Raw genomic sequence first — 19,034 nt, forward strand, 5'->3', positions numbered from 1 at the left:
CACGACCCCTTTAAAGGCCAACTCCAGCAATTTTCTTACCATGTCAGGATAATGGTGCTTTTGTGTTCCTTAGACAGTCTTCGCACGCGCCCGATAACTGAAATGCTCAAAAAATTTGAAAATAGTTTTTAATTACTGAAAAACCGCGATACCGAGACCAAAACTCAGTCGAGTGCACTTTTACATGTGACGTAACTATTTGCCTGACGCTGCCGGAACCTGCCTGATCGCACATAATGCCCACTAAATGGCACCACTTGTCCACGCCATTCACGGCGATCGGCTAAAACGCTTACGCTCTTGTGGTAGACATATGGGGAATCGTGTGTGGCTCACAACGCAACGCCACTTGGCACCTATCGCACGCCCACCAAGATGGAAAAGGAAATCTCACGCTCAACCAAGGAAGCGCCGGCCAAATTCATACAATCCATAGCAGATGTTGCAGTGGCACATCAGTTTGTCACTTGTGCCAGAGAAAACTCAACGTCACACACACAATGTAGCCAATAATTCTTGCAAGCGAGGTGAGCGTTTTAAGGCAAGCTACAACATTCATGTGAAAAGAATCTGCAAAACTCTCAAGCCTGCAATTTGGCATGAATGGTTTAAATGTGCAAATGAATGTACTCAGTAAATTTCATTGAGATCCACTGACCTCGAAAAATCGCCGGAGTTGGCCTTTAAGTGAAAATATTACTCTCAAATTAATTCATTTTTTTAAGCTTAAAAGCTAGTAATGGCGGTTTATATGCCCTAAGTACAATAAATCTTACAATGTTACGTATTTCAAGGGTTATGACTCACATCTTGCTAAAAGGAAAATCTTGCTACTACTCAAAGTTGTTTCTACTTCTTTTGAACGAGAAGAAAAAAGGGGAATGTGCATAAAGGCTCTATTTCATTTTTTAAAATATTGTGCAGGTTAGTTAGGTCATGATAAATATGTCCATTTTTCTTTTATGTCATATGTACTATTTGAATTCGATACGAAATTATGTGACCAAAATCACTATTCGCTTCGAAGCTGAAATTCATTTGGTGCAGATGACTGAGGCCCAACAAACATTTCGTGAAACAGGAGGAGAAGAGGAGAGGAAAGAGCACAGCATTCTTGATCGTAAAATTGCGAGCAGGGTTCTCGAGAAAGGCAACGGAAGCAACAGAGATAACGATTATTGCTACGTAGTTGAAAAGCGCCCCAAGTACTCCAATTTTCTTTAGTGACTTGACCCGATATAACAACAAGGGACAAAATTAAAAATAAAACTATAAAATTGAGGTCTTTCGAGCTTAATCTGGATGAATTGTGAGCTCCTAGACTGCTTTAATAATCGCTTAGATTTAAGTACACGGGTGTCAACTGTTACAAAATCGAACCAATTGCCTCATGCTCACTAGTCATCAAGGCAGGTACAAAAGCTTTTCTTTCTTTGTTTTGTAATAAACTGCTACCACATAAAAAAAGATACAAAATGTTTGTATATCAAGGGAATTCAACCCAACATCCCAGTTACAAGCTCACCTATTAGTCTTATGCATTCTGGCAAGTACAAATGGGGACATTTTTTTAAATTTTTCTGTGCAATAACTGACTATAATAACAAATGTACTGTTTGCAACCTAAATATGATGGAGTAAGATATTACTGGTGGAAAAAAATTGCACCTCTTCATTATTCAATATATTCGATTCATACTTGAAATTATGTATTCGTATTTGAAAATTTTGATATTTGCTCGCCCTTTCATATTATTCCTTTGATTATGATAGCAAATATATAGGCACTCAAGGCTACTTTTTGCTGTCGCTGTCGTGTCTTCCCCCCCCCCCCCCCACACACACACTCAAAAAAAAAAAAGCCACGAAAATAAATCATTGAGAGAAATATTTTCTGATGCCTGGAACCAAATGGGCAACCTCCAGTTCCACAGCGCATGGTGTTAACCACTTAGCAAAAGAAGCACTTGTCCTTCAGCATACTAGCAGCAATCTAGTTATATCTGCCGTTTATGGCTGGTGCTACCCCAATCTCAGGAGAGTATCGGCGTGTTCTATATATTGTCACAAAGACACAGGCACGCAGGTACGAAATAGGGCGTTTTTCTTTCGTAACCCAAGGGCCAGAAACGCGAACACCAGAGCACGCGCACCGAGAACTACTTCGTTGTCCTCTTCAGAGGCTGGCTACTATAGTTGCCAGTCTACCTAGCGTCAATATTACCAGTAAGTTGTCTGCATTACCAGAGAGATGGCGTGAAGTGCAGGCTCTTCAACCTGTACTTTGCCCTATGGGGTGAAAGCCCCCGTGCCTATGCGTGCGCTTATCTTGCAATGGAGGTAGTTTGTAGGTCATGCGCTTTCATCGGAAAGATTGCATTTAGGTTACAGAGCACACAAAGGTCACTTCGTTTGCTGCAAAGGCCTTGCTACGAAATAAGAGTGCTGTTCCACACAGTGAAGTAACAACTGTGGCACTTGTCAGTTTGTGCTCGTCCTGTGTATACCTGTGTACATATTTCATGTGTCCTTTGTGTTTGAACGTGTTACATAAGTGTCGAGCTGTGAACATTGCTATTTCGCACTCATCCTGCGTGTGTTCTTTTCGTGCGTTCTTTGGGCTTGAGCAATGCGCTCTTCTTGCCAGTTTCACTCTTGCCATTTTGAGTGTGGCATTCCAATTCGTTGCTGTCTCATTGATTTTTTCACTCTTGATGCGAAACAGTAACTTTTTGTTTGTTCCCTTGTATTCCTGCCTTTCAAAGAGACGCTTAAAAAGTAGTGATGGAAAAAGTGACTGTTCTCATACCATATCTACTCGCATAATCCTCGCACATTTTTGGGTGGAAAACCGATGCAAAGTTGGGGAGTGCGAGAATTACGCGGGGAAAACTTTCCACGAAAACATACAGAGCGAAAAAGAAAATGAAGGGGCCGCAAGTCAGGATTCTCACACCAGAACAATAAAAGCACAGGTACAACACAAGGCAAGATTCATTTTAGACACAAAAGGTGTAATCAAATAGTCGAGAATTAGAATACCGTACGCAAAGCTTGTGGGCGTTGCGGGCGTAGCGGTAGCATTCGTCGCCCAACAGGAGTACGCAAAAGGTAAGCAAAGGACGTCAGTATTAGGCTGATGGCCATTTAACAGAATCGTCCGCAGTTACCTTCTGAAGAAATAAAGTTTACCATCAATCCCAGTATTAGGCACACGGAAGGCCCAACACGTCTTGGTAGCTTTTAGCTGCCATCACCAGTAGCGAATACAAAACTCGTCTACTCCAAAGGGCCTACCAGCGGCCCTGTTGCCGTTGTTTAGTGCATGATCAATCGCTTTCAACTTGAAAGCAGCCGTGTAGCTTTCGTATCGCCCCATAACATAACAAGATTACAGGCACAACACAGAAATCTCGCCGCAACGCGCACTTGCCACTTTGGCTTGGATTGAATTGGATTGAATTTTGGTACAATAATACGCTCTATGCTTAGGAGATGGCGCCAGACGGCACACGCTGTCATCATCAGTGGCTGGAACGAGCAGACATGGTTGCGGCAAATTTCGGTGGTGCAATAATTACTAGAGGAAAAAAAGAAAGCGTATTTTTGTCGGGCGATGTCGGGGGTGCGATAATTATGCGAGTGCGAGAACTACCCGAGTAAATACGGTACGTAAAATAAGTGGCCACTACATGTGCTGTAATGTATTGGGGCAAACGAACAGATCGCAAGAATTGTGCATGCAATTCCTTATGCAAGTAAGAACCGTAATTTTATTGTTCCACAGAAAGTCGCAAAAAGCAATTTCTTATGCCATCTGCTGGGAATTCTTGACATACTATGAAATAAAGTCTTTCACGTTACTTCATGTAGTTGGCTCCTGTTTAATACATCTTATTTAGCGTTTAGAATTACAGTCTCTATATATGATACATATATTTCCAGTTTAAGGTATGTGTGTTACACATGTAGGCAATTTCAACTGACAATTGAAAAATTATTTGTGAAACGTATTAATAAGTACCTCAATAAATTTAGTCTGCTAAAGCCTTGTCAATTTGGTTTCCGGGCTGGTAGTTCTACGAATTTAGCATTGCTATCATTAACCGATTTCTTGAAAACGTCCATCGACAACGGTAATTTCACAGGGTCTGTATTTCTTGATTTCACGAAAGCCTTTGATACTATTAGTCATAGTATTTTATTTAGCAAATTAGAGTCCTTGGGTATCACTGGCCCATCCTTGACCTTCATAAAAAACTACCTTCTTGATCGTGAACAATCAGTCTGCATTGGGGGCGTTTATTCTAATGTTAAAATAATTAATCAAGGGGTCCCACAGGGTTCTATTCTTGGACCCTTACTGTTTTGTATCTATATTAATGATTTGCCTGACTGCCTTGGAGATTCTAAAGTTATTCTTTACGCTGATGATACGACCATTTCCATCTCGCATCAATCATTACCTACTCTGATCAATATGTTGAACAAGGAACTGACTAATGTCGTTGAATGGTGTCGCTTAAACAACTTAATTTTAAACCCGCTCAAAACTCAATTCATGGTTTTTAAAACATCACAAAAAATGCTACCTTTCATTCCACAAGTGTTCATTGACAATCATTTCATTCCTGCGTCTAACTGTGTGTGTTTTCTGGGCATAAAATTGGACCCTCATTTAAAGTTCACCAATCATATTCTTTACGTTAAACAAAAAACAGCATTTGGTATAAGATCACTCATCAAATCTCGTCCTTTTTTTTCACTTGAAGCCTTATTGTCTTTATACTTTGCCTTCATACATAGTCACATCACCTATGGCATTACATCATGGGGAAATACATATAACATTCATATTTCGTCTGTACAGCACATTCAGAATCAGGCCATGCGCATTATTACCAACAGTTCATCTTATTCTAATGCTACCCCACTCTTTCAGGCTAACTGTATTCTTACTGTGCCTGGCTTATTTAAATTTCACTTAATCACATTGTTATATAAACAACTTAACAAACAGCTTGTGTTTGATTTAATCGATGCTAGTTTACTCACTAACACCAATAGCACTAGATTCGCCCACAGTCACAACTTCCTTTTACCTAAATGTAACACCAATTATGGCAAAATGACGTCCGCCTTCGCGGTCATCAAATTGTGGAATAACCTGCCCTTTACACTAAAATCATCATCATCTTTTCATGCATTCAAACGTGATCTTAAAAACTTCATCTTGCACAACTAGGTTGACAACGATGATTACTAAACGATTCTTGGTATCCGGGCATGAAATGGGAAAGTCTTTGCAAATTTACGTTATTGCATTTTGGCGTGATTATGTTTTACTTATATAATCTTATTAATATTGTTTTTGTGTCGCATTCTGACTGCCTGTTTTGTTTACTTGATGTTATTTTATGTAAGTTCACTGTTTATTTTTCTTTGTGTTGCGTATTTTACGTGCTGTTTTAATTAATCATTTTATTGTTATATTTAACCGAGGGTCCCCCTGCAGTCGCTTGACTTTGGGACCCTCGTCTGCATACTACACTCTACGAATTTTGTATTTTGAATGATTGAATAAACTGAACTGAACTGAACTGAACTGAACCACAAGCTGCAACACCTAGAATAGGCTGCAGTGGGGCCAGCTGCAATCGGTACAAAAGTGGCCTGATGACACCTCCTCATTTGTGGCTCTGAACCATATTCTTGCTTACTGTAGTCATTATTGATTTCTGCCCACTTCAACTGCTGAACCACCATTTCCCATATAGGACAGTCGTAACAGAAGTGTATGCTTAGGATAAAGGCACTGCCTTAAAATAAATTAGGCCTGTCAGAGACAAGAAAGCGTCTTACAGAGTTCACTCAAAAATGGAGCTTAGCAGTGACCACTCATCTACTGGAAACCTGTCACTCGGCTATGGTAGGCTTGTAATTTGAGGAGGAAAAGAAGCTGTAATAACAAGGGTAAAATGAAATTGCCCGTAGCTCTGTTGATACAATATTCTTTATGTTAATTGTGGCACGACTTATTTGATTATTTGTATCTTTACTTTCATAAATTTAAACAAAACGATGTTGAGGACCCTTCAGTCGTAATAAGTTCTATTGTGGGACTTGTCAGGTAAAGTGGTTGCTTGGGTGTGTTGGTACGACATTGTGAAAAAGAAACAGCGTCAAAAACGAGAGACCAGACGAAGAACACAGATAGAGCGCTGTCTGTATTCTTCTTTGTGTGGTCTCTCATTATTCACGATGTTTCTTTGACACTTCTCAGGGACCCTTTAGTGTTAATACGTTCTATTGTGTTCAGGGCATCGAAGAACCCTACATAAGCATACTTGAAGAAATCTACAGTGGGTCCACAGCCATCTTAGTTCTTCATAAAGGAAGCGACAGAATCCCAATAAAGAAGGGTGTAAGGCAGGGAGACACGATCTTTCCAATTCTATTCACCGCGTGTTTACAGGAGGTTTTGAGGACCCTAGATTGGGTAGAGTTAAGAATAATAGTTAATGGAGAGTATCTTAGTAACCAGCAATTCACTGATGACATTGCCTTGATGTGTAACACAGGGGACGAATTACAGCTCATGATTACTGAACTGGACATGGAAAGCACAAAAGTAGCTCTGAAAATTAATGTGCACAAAACTGAAGTAGTGTGCGGAAAACACTACTTTGTGATAGGTGGAGAAATGCTGGAAGTTGAAAGGAATATGTCTACTTAGGAAAGGTAGTAACCACGAAGCTGAACCATGAGAGTGAAATAGCTAGAAGAATAAGGATGGGGTGAACCTTGGCCTGACCAAGGGAAGTCAATACTTAACAGCATTGGAATGGAACTTTTTGCACTGAAATAAAACTAAAACTGAAACGAAAAACATTTCGTTCCGACGCACTGGTCAAAACAAACAGTGAATCTAAATAACTGGGACAAAACATTGCAAATACTTTGTTGTTGCTGTGACATGAGATGAAGCGGAAGAGAATTTTACCACTTACGTACTGCTGTGCCTCCATAATGCAAACAGTGAGAGCAAAGTCTAACCGTAACGACTAGCCTGTTCTCTACCATTTCGTTGTACAAGGAAATCGTAACTAGTGCAAACTACAGTATGTGACACCTCCTCTTAACCAGATTAAATCCATGCTCTCACTCCATAAAAATGTAGCAGTTGCAAGTGCTCCAAAAGAACCATCCAAGTCTTGAGAACTTCACTCCACCCGGACTACACTACCACTTTTCATAGCATACAGGAGCGTTAAAAAGTGACCAATCGAATTCATCATAAGTTCCACACAGCTACCCTTAGGACTGGCCCCGAAAAATTCATTCAGGGTACTGAATTCACAGTGGACCGAGGTTGTAATGTTTTATTGTAAATGCTAATTTAGCAAATAAACTTTTCGTGCACATTCAACTTGGATAAAGTCTCTCACTATGCAGATAATGGCAGTCACAAATGTTGGTACTGGCATCACTACATGATCTAATCTTAATCCTTCACACCACCGTAGATAGCCTATAGCTGTGTTTTGCTTTGCCTTCATGCACATAATCTAATCTAAATCCTTCACACCACCATAGATAGCCTATACCTGTATTTTGCTTTGCCTTCATGCTCATACTTTTTCTAACCTAACTCAACAGCTTGCCTAGTTCAGCACAACAGGTAATATGTGGCAAGAAGTAAATAGAAGGGTTACATTGGCTTACAAAAAGGAAAAAATGGGCAGATTCCACGTACAGTGGGAATCGATGGTATGCGAAGCACGAATGAGAAATATTGATATGTCACTTTAAAATCAGCACAACATTACGAGATGAAGTGAATGAGCGTTGTGTACACAAGGGTAAATCGAACTGAGGACCAGATTAACCTTAATCACTCATTAACAAAAATTCAAGCCTGGTGTTCCCAGTGGGGAATGACATTGAACGCGCGGAAAACCGTAGCCATAACTTTCACGAATAAGAAAAAACTGCTCAAATTTGCTTATACAATAGACAATTTAGAAATTATTAAAAGCAATCAAGTTAAATATTTGGGAGTTACATAAACATCCTACCTTAATTGGGGTCCACATATAACTGCTATTTGTACGAAAGGGCAAGGTAAATTGGGCTTCCTAAAGAGAAAACTCCGTAACACTCCCCCTGCAGTAAAGCTAACCGCCTATAAGACCCTGATTAGACCAGCACTAGAATACGCCGATATAATTTGGAGTCCACATCATAAATTTCTCATTAGTAAAATTGAGCGAGTGCAAAACTTAGCAGTTCGATTTGTGTTTTCCGATTACTCCAGGTATACCAGTGTTACTAATCTGCGTAAAAGAGCCGAACTTCATTGCCTTTCCAAACGGAGAATACATTCTAAACTTAAATTCCTGTATCTTCTTTATCATGGGAAATATAATCCAGATCAGACTATCTTCTTGAACCTTTCAGGCATTCCACAAGAACTAACCACAATAAGACAATACGACTGCCCACAAGTCACAACAACATTCACAAAACCTCTGTTTTTTCGTCATCAATTGCATATTGGAATCAACTTACAATAATAGCTGTGAACTGTGACACCGTAGAATCCTTTATTGAAAAGATTAAAACTATAAGTTTTTAACAATAGACGCAAATGTACGAATAGGGATTTATTGTGAGCAGTTTCTTTCCTTTGGACTGGTTTGTCCTTTTAGCATGATTCTGAACGTTGCATTATGACACTGTTGTTTTGGCTACTTGGAATTCAATAGTTTTTTTTTCTTTTCTTGGATTGTGTCGGTGCCTTTCTGTAAGTGACATCATTGTTTGTATATCATATGTACCACTCCTGCTTGGACAGAGAAGGTCTGCAGTATACTTAAATAAAAAAAAAAGAATGATGCCGTACATGAGTTCCTTGTCATGATTATCAAGTTTGGATGTGTCGTTTACCTTCGTCATCTATTCAAGTCACGTGAAACCAAATTGAGTATATGTGGAGCTAGCGAAACGGCCGCGAGCACGCTATGAGCGTGGTATGTTATCATGTTCTTACATGACACGCGTGTGTCAGGATTGTCATGTTTACACCAGTCATATATTTCGTCATTCATTTATGTCACGTAACGCCAAGTTTGGTATATGTAAAGCTAGCAAAATGGTCGCGAGCGCATCATGGAGTGCCCACTATACTCCATTGTAGCATTGTCATGCGCGCACGCTGGGCACAGCGACGCCACCCTAGCAAAACACGAGCTCTCTATAGTCTGACGCCAGGTGCGAGCAGCGTCCGTCGGCGCAGCCCGACGGCAACCGGCGCGAAAGGCGACATGCTGCATTTGGTGCCGATACATTACCCAGACAACAGTGCGTCTCCCTCTTCTCGTAACGGAGGGACGCTGAAACGCAGCCCAGGGCGCGCCTGCGAGTATATGGCAGGACCGGCGCCTGGCGTGGCAACGCCGGCATGACGTGAAAAAGTGAACGCCGGCGAGCACGCAAACCACGTCACGTCAAAATGTATTGGCGCCTTGACTGTGGCATGTAGTCATGTTCTCACATGACACGCATCTCATGATCACCAAGTTTGCACCAGTCACGTACTTTGGGGATCCATTGGTGTCATGTAATACCAAATTTGGCATATGTGAAGTTAAATTGTGACCAAGTATAGCCAGGAAAGGGTATGAGGCATTGGCAAAGCATTCAAGGCCTACCATACAGGTTACCTCTGTGTTAGCTTTGTCTGTTTCACTACATGGTAGTGAGCTTGTCAATCTGTAAGATGGATGCATGTGTTGCTACTTCATTTCAACCTCGTTTTATGACATAAGGTTCTAAAAAGCCCCTTCCTCCAGCTTTTGCTGTGACTATGCTGCATATTCCGCATAAGCTTGGCTTTTTTTTTAACCTGCTTTGTGCTTCAACAGTGTACTGCCCTTTATTCGAATCATTTGGCGTGTGTTTATCCTCAGTGCAACAGTGGAAAAAACATATTAGATATACGTAACTTGTACTGATGTCACTGTGGTCGCCATATTCAGGCACCAGCCAGTTGAGATGCTGCGTGAACTCTTGCTTGTCCGCGTGGAGCAAGAAACGGTGACATTTGATTAGTGCCGATGCATTTTTTCGGTTCTTTGTGTTCCCTCATATTGAATTGTTTGCTTGTAAAAAAAATATAAGCTAGAAGCCATAAGCAAAACAGGATTATTCATTAATGGGATGCACTGCCAGCTAACTGAAAATAAGTAGCATGTCTATGCACAAGTGGAGCTACTGCAGAAGTGGGTAAAATATGTGTTGGTTCCACTGTGATGGAATAATAGATTTTGTTTGTTATCTTACTTCTTTTTGTTGTTTCGTCTTTGCAGCTGTTGTCCTAATGGTAGGAATCTTGTCAGCCCGATATTACTACACCAGATGGAAGCGTCAGTCTCAGAATCCAACTGAAATCAGCTCCCTGGTTGCAGAAAGTCGTCGGGACCCAGTTTACACGGGCCTCTAGTCATGGTTGGCACTGGAATTTTTCGCTAAGTGTCTGCGCACCTAAAGTTGACTGAATGCCTATTTGATTGTGTGATGCATCTGCTTGAATGCTGTTCTAAAGACCAGATTCGTGGCTTTGAAATGATGAGTATTGCAGCGTGATTTTCAAACCATATTTCACCCAAAACATGAATGAATCAGTAGCAATGCTAGTAAATATGCTTGGTACTTACGTTGTATGAAGGATCTAATCTTCTATTTTGCTACTGTTTTTTCTGAGCCGCAATGACCCTGGCCTCTGGCAAGTTTATGGTGCAGCTGCAGTTAATATGCTTTGGTTTACTGTTTTGGTCTGTGCCAAGTACTGTACGTAGTAACTCAGCTGTATTTATTGCTTCTTGAAAGATATGGAGTACTTGCAGATGAAGCCTATCAAAGTGTGCAGTCAGTGCACATCACGTTAGTCATTAGCTGTAGAGAAGAACCTACCTGTGGACAAGTAGCCAAGTGTTTTTGTAGGGACAGGTGACACCATTTCCACACAAAACTGGTTTTGTGGAAAGAATAGTGCTTCCACTGTTATCTTTAATTAGCACAGCTCGATCTGAAGTTCAGCATGTTCACTTGTTGAAAGCATCTATAGTAACACCAATATCTTCTAGCACAAAGTACGACATTATTATCAATCATCATCAAAGCTTTAAACTCTTTTTAGTGCGATTACCATGCATTGCATCTACATATTCGTAGTGATCGTCATGTCTATTGTTACCTAGGCCTCCTTATTAAGATAAACACTTATAGCAGAATGAGGAATTAAAATGCTTTGTAAAGCTTCTCAACAACCTCTGTGTTGAATCTTAAGGATGACTTGCTGTAAGTGATCTGGTTTCTTAACGTATAATTTTAGCTTTTAGTTTGAATTTAAAAAATGTTAGATTTTTTACAGTTTTCATATTTGCCTGTGGCTTACCATTGGTGTATCAGAAAACGTTTTTTAAATTTATCTTATAGTTGCTGCTTTCATAAGCCACCATAATTTTGGCTGATATATAACATATTTAGGAATGAGGAAATGCTGGGGAGCTTCTCAGTAAAGTTTTCAAGTCATCACACATATTAGTGTTCCATATTACTGTATTTGTAAAATCAGCCATCAGTCCAATGTATAATTATTATCCATTTCTTATTACTCTCAATTGGCTTCAAATTGAATCAAGTACTGATCCATGCAAGGCAAGTTAAGAAAGAAGGAACACTTGAAAGGCAAAAGAAAATACAAACTAGTATTCCTTAAACAATGCATTAAAGCATGCTTGTAAAATTTAATAATGAACACTCGCTTGTGTCAGCACAGGTATGAGTGGAATATGGTTCACTTTTAAAAGCAAGTTATGAAATGCAAAAATATTCTATTTAACCTGGACCTATAAATTATTAATTAATCACTTTTGAGTTCGTCATTTCTAAACCTAAACCATATGTTTGTGACAATAAAAACTCTAGTCTGGGTGGGTCTAATTTATGGAGGCAAATAGCATCATTCATTATGCTTAATAAAGCATAAGGCATCGTGTTGAAATGCAGGTATTAGGTATTTTTACATATGATCAATCAAGAATGCAATATGTATCTGACACAACTGCGAAATTCTGTTCTAACATGCAGATGAAAATATTAACCACAAGAAGCAGGAACCAAACCTAACTCAAGGGTACCACCCATCTCGAAAGTCTTATTCACATGATGAGGCTACATACTTTGAAAACAAAACACAGTGAAAGGGAGATTTTCATTGTCTTTTGGCTTCTCCTTGATAGCCTATAGCAACAAATTCTTCTCATGCTTCTCGTTTACATATTTTGTTAGTGATTCGGTAGAAATATGGCAGACTTAACAAGATAAATCATATTTAACTTGCATATTTTGCTTGACTTACAGTATGAATCGCTTTACTTGTGCAAAAGTAGCATACTCTTTGGTCAGCATGAGGTGCCTGCTACGGAAACGGCTATGGAGATTTAACTGTGATAACACGGCCTTTATGCAAAACATAGTATACTACTCCTGATGGCTGTATAGGCAAGGAGTGAGCCGAGCAATTCTGTTCAAGCATAAAAACTGATCACTTCTTTGAAATGTGCAGTCTCATTTTTTTGCAATTAGCTAATAAAGTATCCTACTCTATGATGAAATGCAGCACTTCCAGAAGGTAGTACAACCATTACAACAACTACTAGTATGATTAGGGGGTATAGCAGAGAATAAGCCATCCATCTGTGCAGTCGTTTTAGGAATAGCCACCTATTGCTATTAGGGCAAAGTTGACAATTACCAGTTGTCACCTAAAACTTTCAAATGGGGGCCGCCATTGTATGAATGTAAAGCTTACGTCAAGCTTTTGTGAATGCACCATGTCTTGTGTTTGCAAAATACAAGTTGCAAAACGTCAACTTCCTTAAGAAAATGAGAATTGAATAGTGCTCAATATTCAAGCTGTCAGTTCTTGTAGATTTACTGCATATGAGATATGTTTGCAGCACTCGGTGTATGTGCAATATGGTTTGCTGTATTGGTCTTCGTTTAGCCTCGTGTAACACTCTTTTTGAGTGGGAACGGCTGCTGTCATTTTCTGAGCTAGCCTTTCATCTAATGGAATGTTTGTACTCTGTGATTCGTGCTGCACTGTGTCCCCAACGTGCGAAAGCCACATCATGATTTTATTGTGAGAGTTGTGATTGAATGAAGGAAAATTACTGTGATCAATGTTGATACCACAAACCAAGCATGCTTGACGTTATTGTGTATTGATATAAACGCAAATTATGTTGGAGCTGTATTTAGTCAAAGTCCATTTTCATCCGGCTTTTTCTTTCTTAATTTTCATGAAATATTTTCATTGTAACATGTACCTGAGTGGCAGTTCTGGTGTGCTGGTAATCTGTAAGAACTGCTAAAACAGTGTCATCTGGACTCGGGTAAAAATAGATAGGCATCGCACACAGGAACTGTTTGTAACGTTATTCTTGTGGCCACGTTCTATATTTTCTATGCCATAGATGTCATCATAAACTGAGCATATCTGTGCAGAGTACAAGAAAGGGAGAGAATATTGTCAAGAACTTGTGAGGAACTTTGCTAGTGGCTTTCTTGCAATGCACTACAAGACATAATTGTTCTTGTTTCTTTGACACTTGCAGATCATCAAAGCAAGTATGACAGCCAGACTTCATAAGTTATGTGAAAGCATGACCATTTATAATGTAAAAGAACTTGTGTTTTGTAGAGTTTTCAAATAGGGTATGTTAGAATTGCTAGCTTCACAATATTGACTACCTTTCTTGTACTATGCATAAATGTCCTTTACACGGAGTGTCCTGTAGCTAGGGGCTTCAGCATTTCATGTAGCTTCGTTAGCTTTGTTTCTGGATATAAATTTTGAATCGAAGTAATGAAAATGATACTGTAATTCAATGAGCCACAAGCAAAAGCAACAGTAAAACCATAAAATAGTTTAAAATTAGCAGATGCATGTTTTGATTGCTGCAGGTTTTTCAGTTGACATCAGCTGTATACTGTATTTATTAATTCATGTTACGTGACTATGGCATCACTTGAGTGTAGCCGTAGTGCACTAGTAGCTACCATAGGGATGGTCCCGCTTTAGCCATGGTTTCGTGTTTGCAAATGGCTGCCAGTCTGTGCAAACTTGAAATGACATGCAACAAGGTATCTTGATTTTCACAAATATTGCAGCTATGTCCATTGTTTATATGTGGAGCCTGCCAATTTCAAGGCTTGAAGGCACGGTAAAACATCACTTGATGCCTACGGCATGTGTGCGATCAGTAGCATTTCCTTTTGTGATGATCAGTGTTGCTTTAAAGTTGGATAAATATTGGAACACTGGCTAAAAAGTTAGGGATCTCTGAAATATAATACCGGTCTGAGAAGGTTTCTAATTACGTCATGTAGGCAAGGAATCCTAATTATATTAGTACACAATTTGGCATTTAGATGCTCGTATACACCAACATTGTTCTGATTGAATCGCAATTTATGGCTGGTATTCTTGAATCCAGTGTCTGCAATTATTTCAGCAGTAGAGCTGGACAAGTACTGATACCTGTGCTCTTGAAAGTGAAATGCCTGAAGTGCCTACAGGCATTGCCAAAAACTATGCTTAGAGACAGATGAAACTCTCGAGTCTGCCTTTGATTGTCAGTAATTCAGCATAGTTCTACTATGTAAAAGTGTACTTGCAGTGTATTTTCTAATTGTAAGAATGTTTTTTATGGTGGTGTTTATGTTGCCTAACTTCAGAAATTATTGTCATAGACAGTAGTCATGGATTGAACCAGGACAATTTATGGCTGAATAAGGCACGTACTTTCGTTTTCACTATCTTCAGTTTGGGTCACATTTGTGTGGTTTCGACTTGAATGCATGAATGAGAGCCAACATTACCTTTTGAGACCAGACTAGTCTCGTCATAATGCAATTATTCTGAGCTCTACAAAAATGATGCCACATTTGAATCCGTGGGCACTGCACATTTCAAAGAACCGAAATAGTCTACCATATCGCTTCACTGTTTCATCTGTCTGATGGCTGTCAAAATTATACATACTATGTACGACTTACTTGAATGTAAACATTCAACAGATGTCTGTCTGATTTGGTATGAAAACTGGGAAATGATTTCAACTCCAATCAAAAGTATGTGAAGAAATCCACCGTTTTGGAACCGACTTGGTTCCTTCCTCAGGGAGGATTGGGACTAGTAGCAGTGGCGTCTTCAAAGCACTGATGGGGCGCTTAATGATGCCCCCTCCCCCTCTCTCTCTCTCTCCCATTTTGCCAGGGAGCACAGTCCGTGTGTATATGTACACCTGCATTTTCCCCCCGATTGTCTTTTCTAAAGGTTTGCCTTAATGCCGCATTCAACATGTGAAGTTATGTAACTCGCACAGTAGTGTCATTTGGAATGGTTGTGCCTGGCTCTTATGGTATTCACAATGTATATTTTATGTGAACGAAAGTGTATTGTTTGGTTTTAACGGCTTTTGTACTGAGACTTTGGTGCACTTGTTTTGTGCATGTGGCAGGCACCACATCAGTTACATGTGCAAGTAAGGTCCTGTAACTTGTGGTCTAGGGGATAGAAATGGCTGAACTCCCTCAAGAATGGTTAGTTCTTTGCTAAATTAAAGGTTATTGCATGTGATGATACCATTTGTTACTGCAATTCAGACTACACAGATAAGCCGTTTATGTAAGCTTTTCAACTCTAAAAGCACTTTCACAGTAGAAAATGTACCGGCTGCATTAACATGTTCAGGCCAAAAGCAAACACTTCTATTGTTGCTGCTCATACGTACATGCACATGCTCCTATGGGGTATAGTTCACTTACTGCCATAACATACTTGCCAAGTTCATTTTTGACCTTCATTCTCCCACTTTTGCACAATGTTTCACATCTTGATTCTGTTATTTGCTGGAGCACAAGATAAGGTCTATAACATTCCACTGTAGTATGTGTACATGTGTGCAGCAAAACATGCTATACATATGCCTTATGCAGGAAAATGTAGGTTGGTTATGTAAATTCACAACGTCATAAAAATATTGCCTGATCGCGACAAGTTATCTTACGTAAAATCATTTGCATGGAGAGAAATTAAGGATAGCTGAAACTGAGCACTTCGGATATGCTTTGTATACTAGGCTTTGCTTGACTGGTTTTTTTTATTGGGGGTAGGTCACGTGTGCTTTAATGTTGAGACTTCTGTCTTGATCATGGGTAAGTTCTTGTAGAATTAAGTTTGGTTGTTTAGACTTCTTTACACAAAGTTTCCCTTACACAAAACAGATCTGTAATCTTGTTGCACTTGCCTCAATTTAGGCACGTCTAAAAAGGTCTCATAGCTTTTAACTTGCTGGAGTAGTTCCTTCCATTTTGCCAAACTATAGTACAAATCTTTAAGATATTCTTTCTTGCTCTAGATTGTTTTAGTAAAACTGATCTTACCAATACTGCCAGTTTCATTTTTACATATAATTTAATCATGATTTTGCATAGCTGAAGCCTTTTCATATTATTTCAAGAAATCTCCATCATGTTTTCTTTGCTTCTTGTGTTTATGTTCATATGTATTAGTCTATACTCGGCGACAACTTTCTGTGGCAATGAAGAGGAGGCTACAGAGCCAAAGTGGGCATGTGCCACTTCTGTAGAATATAGTGCCACGAACGCGTCTGTGTTTTCCGTGTGAAAGTAACAAAAAAAGATCAACATTATTTTGTACTTGATGCTGTTTATGAAGAGACGCCGCAGGTGCCGAGGAGATACTGTTATTTGTTGTTGCTTTCTGAAGAGTCATTTTGCGTTTTTGCGCATCTGAAAACATCGCATGTTTTACGTGTACCTCGCAGTCAAAATGCTATCTTCATCTTTAGGTGAGCGCGCGTCGTCCTCCAGCTATTCCGACGACTCGCCGAAAAAGCTTGTGTCAAATTTGTCACAAATGGCTGTGTAAGTAGGTGAATCAAATTGTGTGCAGTGGGATTACATGAACGCAGCCGTCATTCGAAACGCGAGCCCTGCCGCGGTGGTCTAGTGGCTAAGGTACTCGGCTGCTGACCCGCAGAGCGCGGGTTCGAATCCCGGCTGCGGCGGCTGCATTTCCGATGGAGGCGGAAATGTTGTAGGCCCGTGTGCTCAGATTTGGGTGCACGTTAAAGAACCCCAGGTGGTCTAAATTTCCGGAGCCCTCCACTACGGCGTCTCTCATAATCATATAGTGGTTTTGGGACATTAAACCCCATATATAAATCAATCATTCGAAACGCGAGCCGAACTTGACTACTTTGCGGAGGAGTACAGGAGCAGTAGCTCCGCCCACGTAGCCTTCCCTTCATTGCCACAGAAAGTTGTCCCCAAGTATAGTCTCCTTCCTTCTTTATTTTATTTTGAAAACATTTATTGGCTTTTAAACTGCATACTGTTTAAAGGCTGATATTACTCAACAAATGTATGCATAGAATAAATGCTTATTTCTCTGAATTACCTTCTGATTGAAGATTTTTAAATGCGGACATCTGCACTCTCGTTCTTCCTTTTTTTTTTTCAAAATAGGATAATTTATTGTGAAATATTACTATATTTCTAGGTCTGTGTGTATGTGCTATAAAAACTCCGTCCAGTACCAATGCATACGTTCCTTTTCTGTACGTATCATCCATTCTGCGGCTGTTCACAGTGTTTAAGTGACAGTAAACATTGTGGTCTGTGATTACTATATGGCATTAAGGCTGTGAAAGATATTTAAGCAATTTTATTTTAGTTCTGCTTAGGTTCAGAATCATCCAAGCTTGTCACGTAATCTTCCTGTAGTTTCTATGAAATGGGCAGCTTTTTTTTGTTTTAATGCAAATTTTCTAGCATTTGAACATATTTCTTTCAGATCATTTGATTTGGTGCTAAAAAGGAGCTTTTTGTATTTTTCATTTAATTTTTTTCTTTCATTCTCTCAAAACATTAACTATGTCAAATGTGTGCTTTTCTGTCCCCTCATTATTTTAGCAGTGTTTTATCGTCTATTGGCAAGTGTTGTATATGTTTATTTTCCATGGTGTTTGAAATTAACGTTTATTTTGAAAGTAAGTTGTTACCTGTTAAGTATGATTTTTGCCCACACTTTGTTAGAGCACCGACTCTAGAAACGAAGGCTGCAATAAAGCATGAGACATTATTCATCACTTTTGTACGAGTGTTTCTTGGGGCCTGCCTTTGCAAAAGGTAGATAGCCCTTTGCATTGGCACTGCACTTCATCATCATCATCATCATGATCCGTCAAACGACCCGGTCTTGTGCTTCCTGCTGCCATGTTATACTTGACAACTTTTTAATCTCATCGGCCCGCCTTACTTTCTGTTTCCCCTTTGTGTGTTTGCTTTCTCTGGGAATATCCTTAATGACCAGCACTTATCCTGCCTACGTGCTACATGCCCGGCCCATGTCCATTTGTTCTTCATGATTTCAACTATGATATCCTTAGCCCTGGTTTGTTCCCTGACCCACTCTGCTCTCTTTTTGTCTCCTACCTATCATTTTCCTCTCCATCGCTCATTGCGTCGCCCTCAAATTAAGCTGAACCCTCTTTGTAAGCCTCCAGGTTTCTGCTCCGTAAGTAAGTACCGGCAAGATGCAGCTGTTATATACCTTTCTCAGGGTGGTTAGTGGCAGATTGTCATTCATGATTTCAGAATGCTTGCCGAATGCAATTCACCTCATCCTTATTTGTCTAGTTATTTTGCTCTCATGATTCGGCTCCGCAGTTACTACCTGTCCTAAGTATACATATTCAAGTAGAACTTCCAGCGTCTCTCCATCTATTTCAAAGTGCTGTTTTCTGCCGAGACTGTTGCACATTAGTTTTGTGCATATTAATTTTCAGACCTACTTTCTGCTTTCCGTGTCCAGTAATCACGAGTTGCAATTCGTCCCCCGAGTTTCTTATCAAGGCAATTTCGTCAGCAATCGC

At 39.7% G+C, this 19,034-nt stretch overlaps 1 protein-coding gene across 3 annotated transcripts in view; it reads left to right on the top strand.

Annotated features, from left to right (window-relative positions):
* Positions 1-18,248, top strand: part of LOC119175758 (uncharacterized) — a 57,776-nt gene extending 39,528 nt beyond the window's left edge. For 2 of the 3 annotated variants that reach the window (XM_037426715.2, XM_037426714.2), the window contains one exon: positions 10,371-18,248. In XM_037426715.2, coding sequence (XP_037282612.1) covers positions 10,371-10,504 — 134 coding nt within the window. In that variant the 3' untranslated portion in view covers positions 10,505-18,248. Of the gene's footprint in view, positions 1-1,047; positions 5,601-10,370 lie in introns of those variants that run through there. The other variant, XM_075876123.1, reaches the window with a different exon arrangement.
* The last annotated feature ends 786 nt before the right edge of the window (positions 18,249-19,034 follow it).

This window comes from Rhipicephalus microplus, chromosome X (assembly GCF_043290135.1).
Source record: "Rhipicephalus microplus isolate Deutch F79 chromosome X, USDA_Rmic, whole genome shotgun sequence".
NCBI lineage: Eukaryota > Metazoa > Arthropoda > Arachnida > Ixodida > Ixodidae > Rhipicephalus > Rhipicephalus microplus.